Raw genomic sequence first — 18,592 nt, 5'->3', positions numbered from 1 at the left:
TGTATAGAGCTTTACAATTCATAAAATAACTCAATATTCTTAGACTATCAAATGATGCTTTCCACAAACCTGAGGAGGAAATATTTACCGGTGAGGAAATGGAGATTCAGAGAGAAGAGATCTGGCCAAGGTTGTTGAGTGAATAAATGGCAGGGCTTGCAAATTCAGACAGGGCTCTTTCCACTATTCCCACCCCCACTATCCTAACCAGCAGCTATAGCAACTAGACCTTAGTGCTTGGGTTAAGAATAAATGCATCCGGAAAGCAAAAAGCCTAATGGGAAAGAGATTCCGTGTGTGTGTGTGTGTGTGTGTGTGTGTGTTGAAGTTCCTGTGTGTGTGTGTGTGTGTGTGTGTGTGTGTGTGTGTGTGTGTGTTGAAGTTCCAAGGTTCCCGCAGCTGATTCAGCATGTTTAGTAACCAGGGCTGACCCCTTGTCTTTGATGAAGAACCCGACAGCCTCTAGGGAGACAGAATTGACCAAATCTGGAGGGACTGGGAAAGGCTTTCTCCCTTTTCTCATGAAAGTTCAGTATTTTTACCCCTGGGAAAATAAAGGGAAGCACTGACTTATTTCACAAAGTCTCATTTGTCCCCTCATGGATGTTTATTTACTAAAGTGAGGGTGGGGGTGACACTTCTTTTATAGCTGAATCCAGGCATTGCTAAAGGATTCTGCTCCTCCAGAGGCGACACACAGGGTTCCCTTTCTGAAATGTCTGTTGAATCAGGTTCTTAAGAAACACAGAGAGAACTTTGTACACAATTGATTATACCTGAAATGGTTACAGATCAGACGCTGAGGTTTCTATTCATTCCAATAACAATCTCCCCAGGCTTTTAGAAAGTTTGTAATTTTTAGATTTTATTTAACTCCTACAAAAAAGGTAGGAAGGGGGAAAAACTATATTCCCGTCAGGTAGCAGCCAAAGAATAAAGAATATCCTACTAGCTCCCTTGTCTCAATATGATGTCAAAAGTGCAATCTAAAAAGAGTAACATTTCAAATACAGCATGTTAATAAATTCAGACACATCAGGAAGGTTGAAGAAGCCGTCTCTGGCTAAAATTGGAATAATGCATGATCAAGAAGTGCTTTTATTGAATAAGGCCATGACTCATGATATGACAGTTGGGTCCAGGAAAGAAGCAATATGGCTGCCTGAACTCATAGGGAAAGAGATGCAGAAAGACAACATGGTTCCTATATCTCATAAAGTTCTAGTTTTTTAAAAGTCTGTAAGGCAATCTAAAATTATTTACTGAATTAGTATTTTAAACACCATTAAGGAAAGGCCATATAGTTTAAGTGGCCAAACTTATCACTGACACTTTTGAGTTGATTTCAGATAAGTCATGGAATCACAGCATCTCGGTTTCAAGAGCCCTTTGATTACATTTCCTTCAACTCCATCACCTTAGAGGTAAGAAAACTGAGGCAGAATGAGTTTAAGCGATTTTTCCAAATTTATCAAAGGAATTCTTGGAACTAGAACTCAGTTCTCTATTTTCCTCCCCAGTACTCTTTTTACCTATGTTGTTGTGTTTTGTCTGATGTTAACGTTACTTTCTTCACGCAAACATAGATTATACAGCAGAGTCAGATGACTTCGAAGTTTGTTGGGAAATAGGGAAATCCATCTGAGATGTAGAAATTGATCCCCCAAATCCTCATAACAAAGCACATGCAGAAAATAAAGAGTTAACAGCCTTCATAATCTGATAGAGAGGCACAGAAATTGTTAATACCTGAACGAGATCCCATCTGCTATAGTTTAATACCTGTCAATTAAGAAAGCAGTGGCTCACTGCGACTGAGCAGACATTGTTAAATCTGATCATTCAAATTCCAACTTGAAGTTTTGCTTACACAGTTGAGTATCTCTTTTCCCAAAAGCTTGGGACCAGAAGTGGTTTTGGATTTCAGATTTTTTTTTGGATTTTGGCATGTTTGCATTATACCTACTGGTACAAGAGCTTAAAAAAACTTCGAATTTTGGAGCATTTTGGATTTTGGATTTTCAGATTAGGAATACTTAACTTGTAATAAAGTATTTCTCACCATCTGGAAGCATTAAATCAGAATCCTTAACAGAAGGAACGAGGTCGTAAACTCACTGTTAATTTCTGCACTTTCTAGCTAAAGACTGGGCACACAAAAGCCTTCAATATTTTTTTATCAACTGATTACACTGTTTGGAATGCTATATCTAATGCACTTTTCTAAAAAAACAAAAAACCTTTAAAAATATCACAGCTATTTAAGAGCCTTTAACTAAGTTACCCGGAATCCCGTTTTGTCAAGATGTCAAATACAGATCAGAGGTACATTCTAAATAAGTTCATAAAGAATTTAATTGTAAAATACCTGGTACATCTTTTAAATAGAATCTTTCAGATATTGGGTATTTAATCTACAGGATGACAAACTTTCAGAGTGACTAAATCTTCACAGAACTGAACCACCTCCTTCAGCATTGCGTACATGTGACTGAGAGCAGATTGGATCTGTTTGCAGTGAGGTTTTAGGGCTGAGAATCAGAAGAGGTGAAGGCCACAGTGTAGGCTACAGTTTTTCTACCCTGCCAACATCAGGCTTAATATTCCATTGAGTCATTTTCCTCATGCCGGCTCTGCCGTTCAAACACTGTAATTATTTCATATATTTTTACCTAGTTATTATCTTACTCACCACAGGCACCTGTAATTTTTCTGTACTTTTTTTTAACTGCTCATTTACTTATTCTTAATTCAGCTAATAATGGTTCCATGTATTAAAATTATCACGGGGAAAGTAAGTGAAAACCTCCCAGGATGTAGAGGCAGCAGATTCATTACAGCCTACAACAGGGAATAAAATATTATGTATACTTTTTGCAGTAAGTACATGCTAATTATGCAGCTATTTATAAAACACTTAACAACATTCAAACTGATACTCTTCATTGTTGTTGTTTTTTAAAACCCTGCTTTGCATACAAGATCTCTGCTTGCAGCTGAAAACAAACTTTGGGGGTCATCTGCCCACTGACAAGACAAAGCTTTTGTATATTCTTTATAACATGCCATATTCCTCTCCTGATGGTATAATAATAATAGCAACATATATATGGGGCTTTAAGGTTTATAATGTATGTTCACACACATAACCTCATTTGATTTTCACAACAACCTGGTAAAGTGGGTAGGGCAAGTATAATGTATTAGTCCATTCTCACACTGCTGTAAAGAACTGCTCAAGACTGGATAATTTATAAAGGAAAGAGTCCCACAGGGCTGGGGAGGCCTCAGGAAACTTACAATCATGGTGGAAGGGGAACCATCATGTCCTTCACATGGCACCAAGAAGGAGAAGTGCCAAGTGAAGGTGGGAAATGCCCCTTATAAAACCATCAGATCTCATGAGAACTCACTCACTATCATGAGAACAGCATGGGGGGGGGCCACCCCCATGATCTAATCACCTCCCACACAGTTCTGCTCCCAACACATGGGGATTAAAATTCAGATTACAATTCGAGATGAGATTTGGGTGGGGACATAGAGCCAGACCGTATCATATAATTACCCCTATTTTACAGAAGGGGCTTGGAGAGGTTAAGCATAATTGCTGAGTAATATAGCTTATAGGACACAGGTCTTAAACACGGGTCTTTTTACTTCAGAGCTTTTGCTTTTTTTACTATAATCTGGGCTTCTTGTCTTCGTGGAGCAACCTGACATTGTGACCACTGGGTCTATTTCCTCCTTCATATGGCATGTTCATAAAATGCAAGTTCTGAAATTACACTACTTAGGTCCCATCCTGGCTTCCCCACTTATATAAAAACTGTATGATCTTTGGTAAGTTAATTGACCATTTAGAGCCTTGGTTTCCTCATCAGTAAACTTCATAAGATTGCTGTCAAGGATGAAATGAGATAATACAGGTAAAACATGTATCTGAAACATATTAACTATTCAGTAAATCTTAGCCACCAATGTTATTACTGATTCTCCTCTGGAAGTCATTTAAAGTATTTTCAATGGACCATTGTGGAATTTTTCATAAGACCTGGCATTTCTGGGTTTAAGTCTGTGATGTTACTTAGCCTATCCACACAGGCTGCTCCTTTGTTTGTGTGTACCTATTAACTTTGAGCTCACAGGAGCGCCTTCTGTACCATCAATTTCTTTACATATCTCCCATTTTCTTGCTCAGAATATTTTTCCCACTGATTTTCAGAATCCTCTGTGTTTTTAGAAGTCTCTACTTCCTGGCTATTCTCCTTTTAATTCTCAAGCCAAGGGCCTGTACTCATAGCACAGCAGTTAGGACGTGCCCTAACGCAATACACTGCTTGGGTTCAAATCTTGTTATAACATTTACTAGCTATGTAGCTAGGGGCAAATTATCTAGCTGCTCAAGCTCACTTTCTCTATTGTGAAAAACAAGATTAAAAGAGTGCATAGTGTTGATATGAGGCCAATAACATGTATATGAAATATTTTTTAGCATATCTGATAAGACAGTCATTTTTTTCCCAAGAAGCATATCATGTTCATAACATCATCAAACAAAGTCTTCCTCATTGGAAACAAACTCTCAAATTGCATATCTGCAGAGCAAATTCCTCTGATGGTGACATATGGATCAAACACTTTTCAGAATCAAATTGGGACTATGATGACAAAATCTGGTTTCAACAAAATTTAAGTTGAAAGTTTTTCTTAGAAATCTAAAAAATGTTCCTAAAAACTTGGCTTCATTTAAAGAATATGAACCTGCTGCTATTATGTGAATCTTTCATCAAAAAGAAAAGTAGATTTTGATAAATGTTCCACTTATAAAACCCAAGTCAACTTATAAAGAGAACATCCCCAGATCAATTTCACAAAGATTTTTATGACAGGGACCCTAATTTTTCAGTGAGGGAAGCTGTTGTGTTTGCTTCTATACAGGGATGAAACACAGAAAAGGTGGATTTAGCTAAAACTTAGTGGCAAATCCATGTTCTATATTTTTTTCTTCTTAATTCAAGAAACTAAACTCATTATTTCCAGGCGAAAAGCACAAAATTTGTGTTGAATACTAAGCTGAAGAAAATTAGTATAGTAACAAAAAAAATCTGTCCAAAATTATTGCTGTTTTAAAATTTCTGTAAGTTTAAATATCAGCCATTCATACTTAAGATTCTTTTAGCTGCAGTAAGAATCTGTCCTAAACAACAAACACCTATATTCATTGACATAAAAAGATAATCTATTGGCAGAGTAAGCTTCAGGACCAGTCAAATGCTGATGATGTTATCACAGACCCCTGTTTTTCCTGACTGTCTCCTCATTTCAGCTTTATCTTGGGGTTCATTCCCATCATGGTTGTAAGATAGCTGCTGCTGGCAATTGGGGTTACAGGCTTCCTGTTTTTTTCTCCTAAATGTTAAAAAGGTTTTCACCCAAAAGCCCAGGAAGCCTCTCTTTGAATTCCATTGGCCCAGTCTAGCTTGGGTCTGGCGTTGGAGAACCAGTCTTTGGCCAGGGAGGCTAATTACTACGAGTGGCTAGAATGACCGAGTAATAAGGCATGAATGTTGGCAAATCAACCACAATGTCCATTACATCAGTGCTACACGGACTTCCTCCAAATGTCTACCAGTATATGCAGGATCTCAGGCAGTTATTAGACCTCCCTGTGCTTTGATTTCTCCTATATGTGAAATGAAATAAATACCAGGTGTGGTGGCTCACACCTGTAATCCCAGCACTTTGGAAGGCCAAGGCAGGCAGATCACGAGGTCAAGAGATCGAGGCCATCCTGGCCAACATGGTGAAACTCCATCTCTACTAAAAACAAAAAAAATTAGCTGGGTGTGGTGGTGCGTGCCTGTAGTTCCAGCTACTCGGGAGGCTGAGGCAGGAGAATTGCTTGAACCCAGGAGGCAGAGGTTGCAGTGAGCCAAGGTTGCGACACTACACTCCAGCCTGGTGATAGAGCGAGACTCTGTCTCAAAAAAAAAAAACAAAAAAAACCACAAACAACAACAACAACAACAACAAAAATAATATAGCAGACTTTTTTGCTTTACATTTGGAGAACTGGTGTTGGAAAGATAAAGTAAATAATGTGAAAATACTCTGAATCAAAGAGAGTTATTAAAATTCAAAATAGTATTGACTTCGTTGTGATCACTTACTAAACTGAAGGCCAGCCTGGAGTTGTACAAACAAGAATATGGCAGAGTTTAATCATAAAGCACTAAATTGATACAACAGGAGAGCAATTTGGGAATACATATTAGAAGCATTAACATACTACATATTCTTTGCCTATTTTTAGGAATTTAAAGTGAGTACATTTTCATATACATGGGCAAAGATTTAGCTGGAAGGATGTTGATTCACTCCATTGTGTTTCTTATAGCAAAAAAAAAGAAAAAAACTGTGGAAATAATCTAAATATCCAATAGGTAGAGGCAGAGAAAATAATTATGACGTATCTATTAATACAATAGTCATTAAAAATGATAATGTGTCTTTCTCACACATCTTTGCCCCCTTGTTGCCCAGTACTCTATGTGACACATTTCCAGCAGTCAGTAAACATTTATGGAAATATCTAGAAGGAAAAAAAGATGATGTAGTTTTATCTATATATACATTAGTTTGGAAAGATATTCACAATATACCACCAAGTGAAAAACAGCATATTACCAAAAAGCACATGTAACATTATTTAATTTATATAAAATCTTATGAACATAAAAATGTATATATAAATTCTAAAATTTTAAAAACAAATTTATTAATGGTGGTGAGATGCCAGGTGAACTTTGCTCTCTTCTCCTTTTGTTGTAATTAAAATTTTTTGTAATGAGAATGTTTTATTTTTAAGGATGACAACTATCTATATTTAGAAAAATGGCATAGAAAAATAATGGCATAGAAAGATACTCATAAAATATTGCTTAATTAAAAGGTATACAAAATTATTTATAGTATGATCCCATTCTTACATTTAAAAACATTTATCTATATGTATAGAAGGATATACACAAAATGGTTAGCAATAGTACACCTGAGAGGTTATAGGGTTATATACAGGTGGTTTTAATTTTCTTTTGAAGACTAAAGGAAAACTGAACTCAATTTTAAATGCAGATTTAAAAAAAGATTAAAGAACCTGGAGATGAAAAGTATAGAAATTGAACAAATATGATTTTCAAACTCATTATAAAGTACTTGTATTCATCGGGTCAAATCATGTCCAAACTGTGTCTAATGAATAGAGAGTCTCTCTCATTAGCACATAAAAGGCTTGATATATTAATGTTCAGCAGAGTTCTACTATCTTTCTCCATGGTAAAAGCAAAACTGGAAGAGACACACAATGTGGATTAAGAACAGAAATACGTGTCAGTAGCTCAGGGCTCAAATCTTTTCTGTGCTAGTAATTACCTTTCTCTGAGCAATTCATAATTTTTCATTATTCTAGTTTATTGATTTAGAAAAATAGCAGTAAAAATACTGACTTCTTCATAGGGCTGCTATGAAAAGTTCCAGATGTTAAGCACTTTAAAAATACTCCACTAAAGCAACTGACTAATGAAACATAGTTAAGTATTTTACTATCCCTAATATCCCACGTTAAAAACATAGGGGTTAAACCACTTGTTCAAGTTTGCATTATACATCCCTGTTGCTTGCAGGTGTGCTGTTAAGCAGTTTATGATGCAATATAGTGTCTTGAAATGTTCTTAAACTCTAATGAAAGGTTACAGAATCATTAAAATTTAAACAAGCTTTCAAATAAATAAGTTGTGAAGAGAGAGAAAAAAAAGGCAAACTCCAGGTTTGGAATCATCTGGAGGACTCAGCTACTTGCCTGGGGCAAGCCACTCCTTTTTTGTTTTTTTGTGGGGGCTGGGGGTAACTTCAGGACTCTGATTTGTAACACAAAGCTAATACTAACCCAATAGAATCCTGCCAGGATAGAGTGGTATAATATTGGTCAATGCTCTTAGCATGCACCTGACACAAACAGAGCTGATTCAAAATAGAACAGTGAAGAGAATCTAAGTTCCCACAGGGCCAGATATGAGGCAGGTGGTCTGAGGGACCTAGATAATACAGATTATACCCAGTCATCCTGGATTCCCCCATCTACAGAAAAAAGAAGTCAGATTTGACGTCACAGCTCTTCCACGCCTGTTTGCTGTCTTGCCTTCCCCTCTCCCTCCCCGCCAGTATCATTTCTCCCCCCTCCTCCCTACCTGGGCATGGAACGGACCTTCTCTCCAGAGCGCTATTTTAAAAAGAGAAGTTAGTGATTTGAATGTTCTCAATCAACTCTTGAAGGGGAACAAGCTAATAAACGAAGAAGTTAGAATCTGAAAAAAAAAGACAAGCGCAGTGTTTGGAGCTTGGAGTTGTAAAGATGCCATGCCTTGGCCCACTGAACTCGCTGACTCGCCCTTGAGTTTTGTTTGCCTTAGGCTTATCGACCTTCTAACTGCTAAAAAGGCAAGTCTAAACTCAATGGTGGATTTTATTTTTCCTTCCAGCAAATCTCAAAGGTCTATAATGATTAGTGCGTATGGAGTTAAAAGAGCACAGAGATCCTGAATGTGTTCATTTTACTTGAGAAAAATTGAGTATGTGCCAGAAAAAATATATAATGTATGTAAGTCTCATTAAGCCATCATTACTCGGGAAAACAGTTTCCAGGCAAATAAACACACAAATCTCCCTCTTGCAGCTCCCTCTGAGTTGCACCTTCAACTCAAATCTCCTGTCCTCATACATTGTTTACTTCAAAGAGAATTATGAGTGAACAAGAAAATGAGAATCAGGTAGGGTAATTATAATCTTGAATGAGGAAAACATGCCAACATTCATTGAATTCCTAAAAAAAAAAAAAAAAGAAAGAATAAAAGAGTCATTCTCCTTCAATATATTTAACTGCTCAAAAGGGCCAAAGTGATTTGGGGTCTAAATTTTTGTTGTTCTAAAAATAAAACAAAATCTTAGAATATACTTTCACACGCTCCCGAAATTGAGTGTGAAGCTTATTAATAATACCCACTTCTTTTATTCCACTCCTATTTTCTGAGAATGTTTGCTCTGTGCTACATACCAGCATCAACTGGGCCATTCCAAACACTGTTGAAAAGCTGTCCCAAATAAACTTGGCCTTCAAGCTATAGAGAGGAATTGTCACTGGAATTTCAAATTTTGGGTCTTTAAGTCAGTAAGATGATAATAAAAAGTAGTAACAAAGAAAGAAATTTTGGTATCTAGAGGAGAGGATGGACTAGGATGAATGGGAAAAGAAAGTTATCCTACAGTGATAACTTGTATTTATCTCAGCAGGTTAGCAATTTAATACCATAGCTCAGAGAAGGAACACAAGCCGACCACAGTCCATCCTGCCAGGGAACAGTCTGTCCCTGAGGTTAGGGAACCATTCCTGCTAATACTCCCAGGTTCTTCTCCATAACCCTTTCTAGCCTGCCTCCCAGGCATGGATTTTTTTTTTTTTTTTTTTTTTTTTGCCAGCATCACGTTCCTGTGGTAAGCTGGTTCACACTTCTCTGCACAGATGATACAGTTTGGATGTTTGTCCCTGCCCATATCTCATGTTGAAATGTAATCCTCAATGCTGGAGGTGGGCCTGCTGGGAGGTGTTTGGGTCATGGGGGTGGATCCCTCATGTCTTGGTGCTGTCCTTGAGACAGTGAATTCTCATGAGATCTGGTCATTTAAAAGTGTTTGCCACCTTCCCCACCTTGCTCCTGCTCCCCCTTCACCTTCAGCCACAATTGTAAGTTTCCCAAGGCCTCCCCAGAAACAGAGGCTGGCACGATGCTTCCTAGCAGAACTGCCAGTCAATTAAACCTCTTTTCTTATAAATTACCCAGCCTCAGGTATTTCTTTATAGCAATGAAAGAATGGCCCAATACAGGTAACAAGGAGGAAATCCTTAAACATGGCACAGCAGACCTCTGCCAGGCAGAGCTAGAGTCTGTACAAGGGAAAACTGTGGAAAATGTGGGAAAACACATTTCAGTGTGATGAGGGTGGAATGCACAACTCTGCCTGGGCCATGACTTACCTGCAGAAGATGAGATAAGAATGGCCCTCGATAGGTGGGGTTGTCTTTGAGGGAATAGGGACTTACAATCACAATAAAAGGATATTGGGCCACCAGTGCTGGGCAAAGCTGGGTATTTGGCATAAAAACACAGTGCATCATAATAAAGTCATTTAAAACAGAATCTGGAAGGGGAAAAAAACAGAAAAGGAAATTAGGTTCTTGTGGAAATCTTTAGGAAAGCAAGAGTATCTATTCACTTGTTCTTAGTCATTGGTTCTAACACATTGGTTTGGGGTATGAGTTTACTTTACACGGAAGCACTTCATATAAATAATGGTGTTGACAGAGATTGAGATGAAAATCAGTTTCTTATGACAATGGACAAAAAGTATAATATTTTAAAGAGAGACAGCCTTGTACAAACAGCACTAGGTACCTTAGCCACCAAACATTTTAAAATCTGTATACTTAAAGGGTCACATGTGGGCAGTACCATACATGCAGAATGAAGACATGGTCGTTTCTTTGTCTATACCATATTTGTTTTTTCAAAATCCTTTCTCTTTTATGTCTTTTTCACCTCCTATTTCCAAAAGAAGCAATGAAAGGTAGGAGGACAATAGAATTACAGAATCAGGACGTGGTAAGAGCAGAGAATTGGTGAGGGGAGAAAGAAGCAGCAAAAAAAAGAAAAAAAGAAAAGAAAACAAGATTAAGGCTGTGAGCAGCAACTAGAGCAAAACAAAGGCTAACAAAACAGAAGCTGGTGGATTCCAATGGTGACTGTCCTATATGTGAAACTATTTTGTAGGTAAGGAAGCAAGGGGTTGGCAAGGGAAGTAAGGCAGGTCCCCCAAATAAGCTTCATTTACTTCGTCGCTGAATTTGATGCTGGTTCTTCATTGCAGACAACACGCCCTGGCTAGCCAGATGGGAAAGCTCATGAAGGCAAACCTAAAAACCTCAGGACTACGCCCATCAGAACTTGGAACCCAAGATGCCATGACATTTCCAGGGAAAACATGAAATACACTGTCTGAGATTGTGACGCTCATCTTAAATGGAAAATGGTGAGAAATACGTACATTTTAATGCTATAAATTAGATTGCCAAATGTTGTCCATGTTTTTAATGAACTTTTATTGGTGAAGTCTGAGTCAGTGACTAAAGGTTTAACCATTATACATACTCATTTAAATATAACTGATGAGTGTAATACCAAGCTGTCACAACTCAATGTCACCAGGTCTTCAGTCCCATTATACTGAGCCAGAGAAGAAGCAGAGAAGGTGCCAGACAGAGGCTGCAAGAAACTATTTTTTTTAATATACCAAAGGATTTTGGCTTGCCTGAGCTTAACATCTAGCACCATCTTGATATGTTTTATATATTCCTGAGAATAGAGGAGGTAATACTTGCTTATATGCACCCAGGAGGCTGTACTATCTGGTAGTTTAAAGTTTGCTAAAGCAGAGACTTGACTTGGGTGCTCCAAGGCTGGGGAGGGAGTCAGTTAACATGGCCAACCACTCAGCTCACATTTCAGTGTGGCTTTCCGGCTCTCCCCTCACATGTAGCAACTCTTCTGTCTGGCACCTTCTCTGCTTCTCAGTATAATGAGACTGAAGGTGACTGGTGACACTGAGTGATGACAGTTTGGGATTACACTCGTAACTTATATTTAAATGAGAATAATGGTTAAACATTTAGTCACTGATTCAAACTTTGCCAATGTAAGTTCATCAAAAACATGAACACTGGAAATCTAATTTATAGGTTAAAATTTGCTTAAGAATTAATTTAAAACATCACTTCCTACTAGAAGATGATTTACCAAGTCACTCCATGACTAATGCTGGTTTTAAAAGTAAAAATATAAGAACTAATAGGTCTCAGGTAGAAAACAGATTTTTGGTAAATTAAGAGAGTGTGATGTCAAATTTAGCAGTGTGCATTTTTATGATGTTACAACTTTAACGGTAACTCTGACCTTTCTTACTGTACTGTAAATCTATAACTGCCAAAGGTCTCCTACTCTGGTATATCCACAAATTTCGTGGACCTACCCTAGGATTATTTAGTGTCCAGGACAGTAGGGAGGCACATTTGTATTTTTGATTTATGAGAAAGATACTGGTTTGTTCTTTATTTCCAAGGCATAAACATTACTTGTAAGAAAAAAAATCAGGAAAAACTGCAGGAAATGAAGTTCAATATTAAATTATGATGCTAGCTTAGTCTCTACTATCAAAAATGGAAGGGTCAAGAATCACATCCCACACGCCAGCCTTAGAATACACTGATTTCTAGGCTTTAATTTTTTTGATGAAGAAGGAATAATCAGGCTACTCTGGGCACACTGCCCGTGGGTTAGCCCTGCTCTGCAAGGAATAGTAATTAAAAAAACAAAACTAAACAAAAGAAGCAGAAGCAGCAGCAATAATCCAATCTCCATCTCTTTTAGAGGTGACTTGAAAGGAAGGCTATACTTGCCCTTCATGGGTGGTAAAGATCTTATAGCTCGTTCCTTAGATGCCACAGTCTCTAATGTACCAGAATATATATATTTTTGAGTCAATACTTACTTTAGGTAAGATGCTGATTCTTGCATTATGCAATCACACATTCTGGGCAAACAGTTAATCAGAGGGAAAAAATCAGCTGCATTTTTTCCTGACCCATGGTCCTAGAAATTTGGTTTATTTGAGGTTACATATGGCTCTTGGTAGCTATCCTCACATAACTGGTTCTTCAACAGTTTCTCTATACTAAATATGGAGTAACTTTTCTCCAGCATAGCTCTTATTATGTTCTTCTTGCTCAGACATCTTCAACCACTTCCCAGTGCTTGGTTCTACCTTTTCGTTGTTGTTGCGCAAGCTGGAGTGCAGTGGCATGATCATAGCTCACTGTAGCCTCAAACTCCTGGGCTCTAGTGATCCTCCCGCCTTGGCCCCCAAAGTGCTGGAATTACAGGCGTGAGCCACTGCACCCAGCTGGCTTTTCATTTAAGACTCTCTAAGATCTATAACCCAATTCTTAAACCTTTCCTTCATTTTCCAATTTATGTACATAATAGTCCAGTAAAAATCTGACCACTCACTCTTCCCTGTCTATTTCTAGATCAGTGCTAATATTATCCCTTAGTATGGATGGCTTTGTCCCTATCTCTACTTACTGGTTACCAGCCTCCTTCAGGGCCACTCTATATTTTCCATGATACTTTTCCAGATCCCTCACCCAGTCAGTGTCCCTGAAGCACTAACCACATTCTGCCTTATATTCAAGTTATGTGCACATTGCATTATGTCTTCTAACACATCATAAGCTTTCTGAAGGCAGGAGGATGATTCCTTGTTCACATTGCCTAGTCCAAAGCATCTAGCTTAGTGTCTGCCCAACAAGATACTCAATAAATATTGACCTGAGAATAATTGGCCTGGAGCCAGTGATCCTGACGATTATATCTACTATACCCTAATTAATTTGCTACATAAAAAGCCTCAGGTAATCTATGTATAAAATGAGAAACTGGAATGAGAAGATAAAATAAGAATTCAGTGGTAAAATACCTTTAGGAGGTATATAATAATAATGATATCTTCAACTTGAGTATATAGCAAAGGTCAATTATGGAAATGGATTTTGAACTAAGTTTTTGAGATAAATCTCTGAACTTCTTTTAGTGAGAAAGGCTCTTCTGTAGAGCTCTATGTGCTTAAAATATTAACCCACATCATTATTCTGAGAGACAGGCAGTAGCATAGGATTAAAAAAAAAAAAACACGTTGTGTGTGGGCTGTTTCAAAGTCATATACAAGATGGTAACCAAAGTGGAACATAATTTTATAACTCTGAACACTTAGTTCACTGGTGAGATTTGTTTTATTCACCCTAGAATTTCTGTGTCTTAGGTAACAAGACTGACTCACTGTAAGCAGATGTTATGTGTTGAATTATATCCCCCCAAAAAGATATGTTGAAGAACTAACCTCCAGTATCTCAGAATATAATCGTCTTTGGAAATAGGGTCTTTGCAGGTGTGGTCAAGTTAAGGTGAGGTCCTTAATGCGGGCCTTAATCCAATATGACTGGTATCCTTATAAAAAGGGGTAACCTTGGACCCAGAGACAGACATGCACAGAGGGAAGGCTATGTGAAGAGTCACAGGGAGAATGCTGTGTGAACATGAGGGCAGAGATCTGGATGATGCATCTACAAGCCAAAGATAGCCTGCAAACCACAGGAGGCTAGGAGAGGGGCATGGAACAGATACTCCTTCACAGCCTTCAAAAAGAACCAACCCAAATATCACCTTCAGCTAGGATTTCTAGCCTCCAGAACTGTAAGACAATATAATGTTGTTGCTTGAGCTACCCAGTTGGTGGTTGTTCATTAGGGCAGCCCTAGCAAACGAATGGTGGCATTTAGTTATATTCTAGAGCAGCTGGACTCTACAACAACTGCAAAGAGAAGTATCTTACTCCCAACTGGAGCAAGGCTGTACCTTTTATGTAGGCAGCTTCAAATCCTTCGTGGGAATAGGTAGGATGTAAATGATAAACCCAAGAGATGCCTATAGAAGGTGGGATTTGAATAACTTAAGAGAGAGATGCCTAGGGAAGACGAGGCATAGTATGTAGAAATGAGGCTGAGTCATTTCTAGAGAACAGTCAGGATTGGGGAGGGAAGAGGACAGTCAGAAGGACTATTCCCAGTCAGGTCACACAGAGATGCTTTTCAAATATCAATACACAGAATCCCCTTCCCAAACTGCTTTCACTATACACACTGCGAATGAATTCAGGACTTTTAAACAATGCTATGCATGGATTTAATGGACATGCAAACGGTTCTATGTGTATACCTGTTGCTTCATTTAAACAATGCTATGCATGGATTTAATGGACATGCAAACGGTTCTATGTGTATACCTGTTGCTTCATTTAAACAATGCTATGCATGGATTTAATGGACATGTAAACGGTTCTGTGTGTATACCTGTTGCTTCATTTAAAGTTGCCTCAAGGCGTATTGTTTCTAGAAAATGCTCTAAAATTTTTTCAGGTGTTCCTGACATCACAGTATACCTGGATAAGAAACAAAAATGCCATTAGTTTTTCAAAAGTGGGCAAATCATTAAAAAAACTTTTACTTATCTAATTTTTTTTTTTAATTTGAGATCCCAGGGAACCATATACTTTTCATGGTAAGAGAGACCACACACTTCGTCAAAGTCACACAAGAAGACAAAACAAACAAACAGAAAACCCACAAAGTGAAGTCGTTACTCCAAACACTGTTCTTTTTTCCCTATATGGGAATAAGGTAAACTTCTTGAAGAGCAGCTTTAGTAGGCTGGGAACTGAGAAACTTCAGTCTTTTTTCCAAAGGAGAATAAAAAGGAACATGTAAAACCCAGGGCAGTTCAGGTCAGGCAGGGGGAGCTGGTGAGGGGAAGTGAGAGTAAGCTAGGTTATCCATATATGGGTTACTCATAGCAAAACTTCTGTCCCACACTGGATTCCCCCACCTATTTCTGGAATGCTCTGTCTTTCCCAACTGTACACTGGTATGTGCTTTGGAAATTCAGCTAATAATAAAACGAGAGAAAGCAAACAAAACCCCATAACACCGATAAGCAAACAAACAAACCCCAGTAACATCATGAATGGGAAATAAATCAGCAGTAGAAAATCCTTGTAATTTATTTCAATGCCAGATATAAATTACCGGGGGTTATAATAGACATTATTTCAGAAGATCTTTCCATGGTGTTCTTCAATTAACACGGGAGGATTTATTTTTTAAGTTGCATGTGAACTGTTTCAAAATCTTACTCAAGACAGTGACAAAACACAACTAAGTGGGAGCTGTAGACAAAATACATTCAGATGATCTGGGTGCTTCTCTTCCAAAACTCAGGCTTTGCTTTTCTGCTTGGAATTTCACTTAAAAATAACAGGCAAGTAGGGGCCGGGTGCAGTGGCTCACGTCTGTAATCCTAGCACTTTGGGAGGCTGAGGCGGGTGGATTGCCTGAGCTCAGAAGTTCGTGACCAGCCTGGCCAACACGGTGAAACCCCGTCTCTACTAAAATACAAAAAATTAGCTGGGCATGGTGGCATGTGCCTGTAGTCCCAGCTAGTTAGGAGGCTGAGGCAGGAGAATTGCTTGAACCTGGGAGGCGGAGGTTGCAGTGAGTGGAGATCACGCCACTGCACTCCTGCCTGGGTGACAGCAAGACTCCATCTCAAAATACAAACACACACACACACACACACACACACACACACACAAACAGGCAAGTAAAAACAACAATGAAAATAAAATTGTCTAATGTTCAGAAAGCAGTGAGAATTCAGCTCTGGTTTCCTTGCCTGTTTGAGACTTTTGAGGTGTGTTGAGATCCCAAGAGTAACTCTAACATATTGTTAAATCTCAGGATCTCAAGCCACAGACTAAGGGAGTGATGAGCAGACATTTTAACATACGTGCATGTGAAAACGGTGAGGGAAGCACCCCTGGTATTGAATGAGGTGGCCAATGCAGTCTATCTGGAAGGCAGCTGTTAGCTAAAACTGTAGTGCGCGCACAAGACCAAAAGGAAGATAAACGGTTAAATCTCTGAGGAAACCTGGCTTTGGCGCCTAGAGGAGGAGAGAAGGGGAATAGAAAAAAAAATAGTCTACTTTCATCTCAAAAGTCTGAACCCTTTCTCAAAAGAGATAAGGTAGAAGACAATGGTTTTTCCTCTTGTGGGCAATGCATATTTGAGGAAAGAAGAGGGCATATTTATAAATGACTTTCAATATTGAAATAGAGAATATTGCTCAATTCATTCAGTAATTCCTGAAATATATGATTCTTTGATAGCACTCACCAGATGAGCTGGAAGAAGAGTAGCGTTGGCCACATTAATCAGGAAACGGGGTTAGAGAGAGCAACATCTGTCGACTGTTTACTATGCCCTAGACAGCTAGGTGGGCTGAATAAGGTCGTGCTGTTTACTCCTGCTAGTTAAATATTATCTTCATTCTGCAGATGGAGAGACCGCTCAGGACGGCGGGGCATCATGCCTCAAGTCACAGAGTTAGTAAACGGGAGACCTCTGACATGAGCCAGGTGTGTCTGGCTTCAGAGAACAAGCATGAGTTTCATGGCACTTTTCTGCTTGTACACCAAGACGCTCCACATGGAGACCAGGTCTAGCTATCTGGAGCTTTTTCAGAACAGGAAATTCTCCATGTAATTAACAACCTTCCTCTAAAGAGGGCTTGTTCAGTTTGTTTCTGAAAACGAGTTTTATTTCAATAGGAGTATAGGTACATTCCATAACATGAAAACCGAATGGGGGGAAAACCAGTCTGTTACTTTGCGTGGCACTGGGCAGTGGCTGCTGGAAAGTTGCAAGCTGTATAGCTAGCTGCGTGACTCATACATCAGTTTGTAAAATGTGTCCCCTTGTCAAAAGTTTAATTCTACTAGAAGGTTGGCTTCACATTCTGGTATTCTTTGTTTGGACATCCTTTAGCTAGGGCATTATGGCTGGTCAAAAGTAATAGAGATCTGAGAGGCAAGCCAGATGCCTGATCACCTCTCTAGAGAGAAAGTGGCCTCTCTAAGCTCTGCCCATCTGGCCAGTCAGAGACCCCCAGGATCTTTCTTTTGCTACCAAAGACTTCCTCTTGTGGTACAGTTGCCGTGGCCACCTTACCCCAGCTTCTCTTCACAGCTCCACAGAAGTCTATTAGGTGCTGACATTCCCTTAGGGTGGGGGACTCCAAGACGGAGGGGCCAGGAGCTTCTGGCCAGACACAGCCCTCTGGGCTCTTGGGGTTCTGGGTTCGGCTGAAACATCACGTGACGGCTTTGTTTCCCACTGTCTACTGCCAGGCACCTACTGCTTGGCCTCTGTTTAAAATGAGGTCAGGACCACTTGAAGACCACACAGCATGACTCTTTTCAGTTTATTTCATGAAAGAGTGACTCTAGTTCAAGTTAAAAGCAAACTCCAATTGGTTACATTATATAAGCTATGAAGTTCTAAACCTCTGACATAAAATATTTTTCTGCAAATGAGGACACTACAATCTGTTCCTAGAATAGAGAAGGGTGTGGAGAAGGGGACCTGAAAGAGACTGTCTTCCTGCACACAGGATGGAGTTGAGCAATGAGAAAACAGTCTAAGATAAAAGCAACACGGTAACGAAAACAGGAACATGCATCTCAAATTCTTTCTTACTAAACCCGCATAACCACACTGCAGAAAGACATGCGAAACAGTAAACGACTAAGGGCTCCGTGGAATTTATCCTTCATGGCAAATATTGTCTTATTATTGACATTTTTAATATCACACTCAGAGTTGAGATGCTTAGGTAGAGTCAGGAGGTTTTGAAAGTTAAAAATGTACACATAAACTATTCTGGATTTCTCAGGGAAAAAAAATGAACTAGAAAAATAACATTATTAGCAGCACCAACATGGTGACCCTTTTTGAGCTCAAAAAGGATAATTT

At 38.8% G+C, this 18,592-nt stretch overlaps 1 protein-coding gene across 4 annotated transcripts in view; it reads right to left on the bottom strand.

The window, feature by feature from the left end:
• The window catches only part of RAPGEF4 (Rap guanine nucleotide exchange factor 4), a 316,916-nt gene that overhangs the window by 41,126 nt on the left and 257,198 nt on the right, over positions 1 to 18,592 (bottom strand). For all 4 annotated transcript variants that reach the window (XM_054477049.2, XM_054477050.2, XM_054477052.2 and 1 more), the window contains 2 exons: positions 15,074 to 15,162; positions 10,176 to 10,254 (listed from right to left, as the gene is read on the bottom strand). In XM_054477049.2, coding sequence (XP_054333024.1) covers positions 10,176 to 10,254; positions 15,074 to 15,162 — 168 coding nt within the window. The remainder of the gene's footprint in view (positions 1 to 10,175; positions 10,255 to 15,073; positions 15,163 to 18,592) is intronic.

The sequence above is a fragment of the Pongo pygmaeus genome, chromosome 11 (assembly GCF_028885625.2).
Source record: "Pongo pygmaeus isolate AG05252 chromosome 11, NHGRI_mPonPyg2-v2.0_pri, whole genome shotgun sequence".
NCBI classification, from domain to species: domain Eukaryota; kingdom Metazoa; phylum Chordata; class Mammalia; order Primates; family Hominidae; genus Pongo; species Pongo pygmaeus.
The sequence above is the reverse complement of the archived record's forward strand: the minus strand, read 5'-3'. Positions and strand labels throughout refer to the sequence as shown.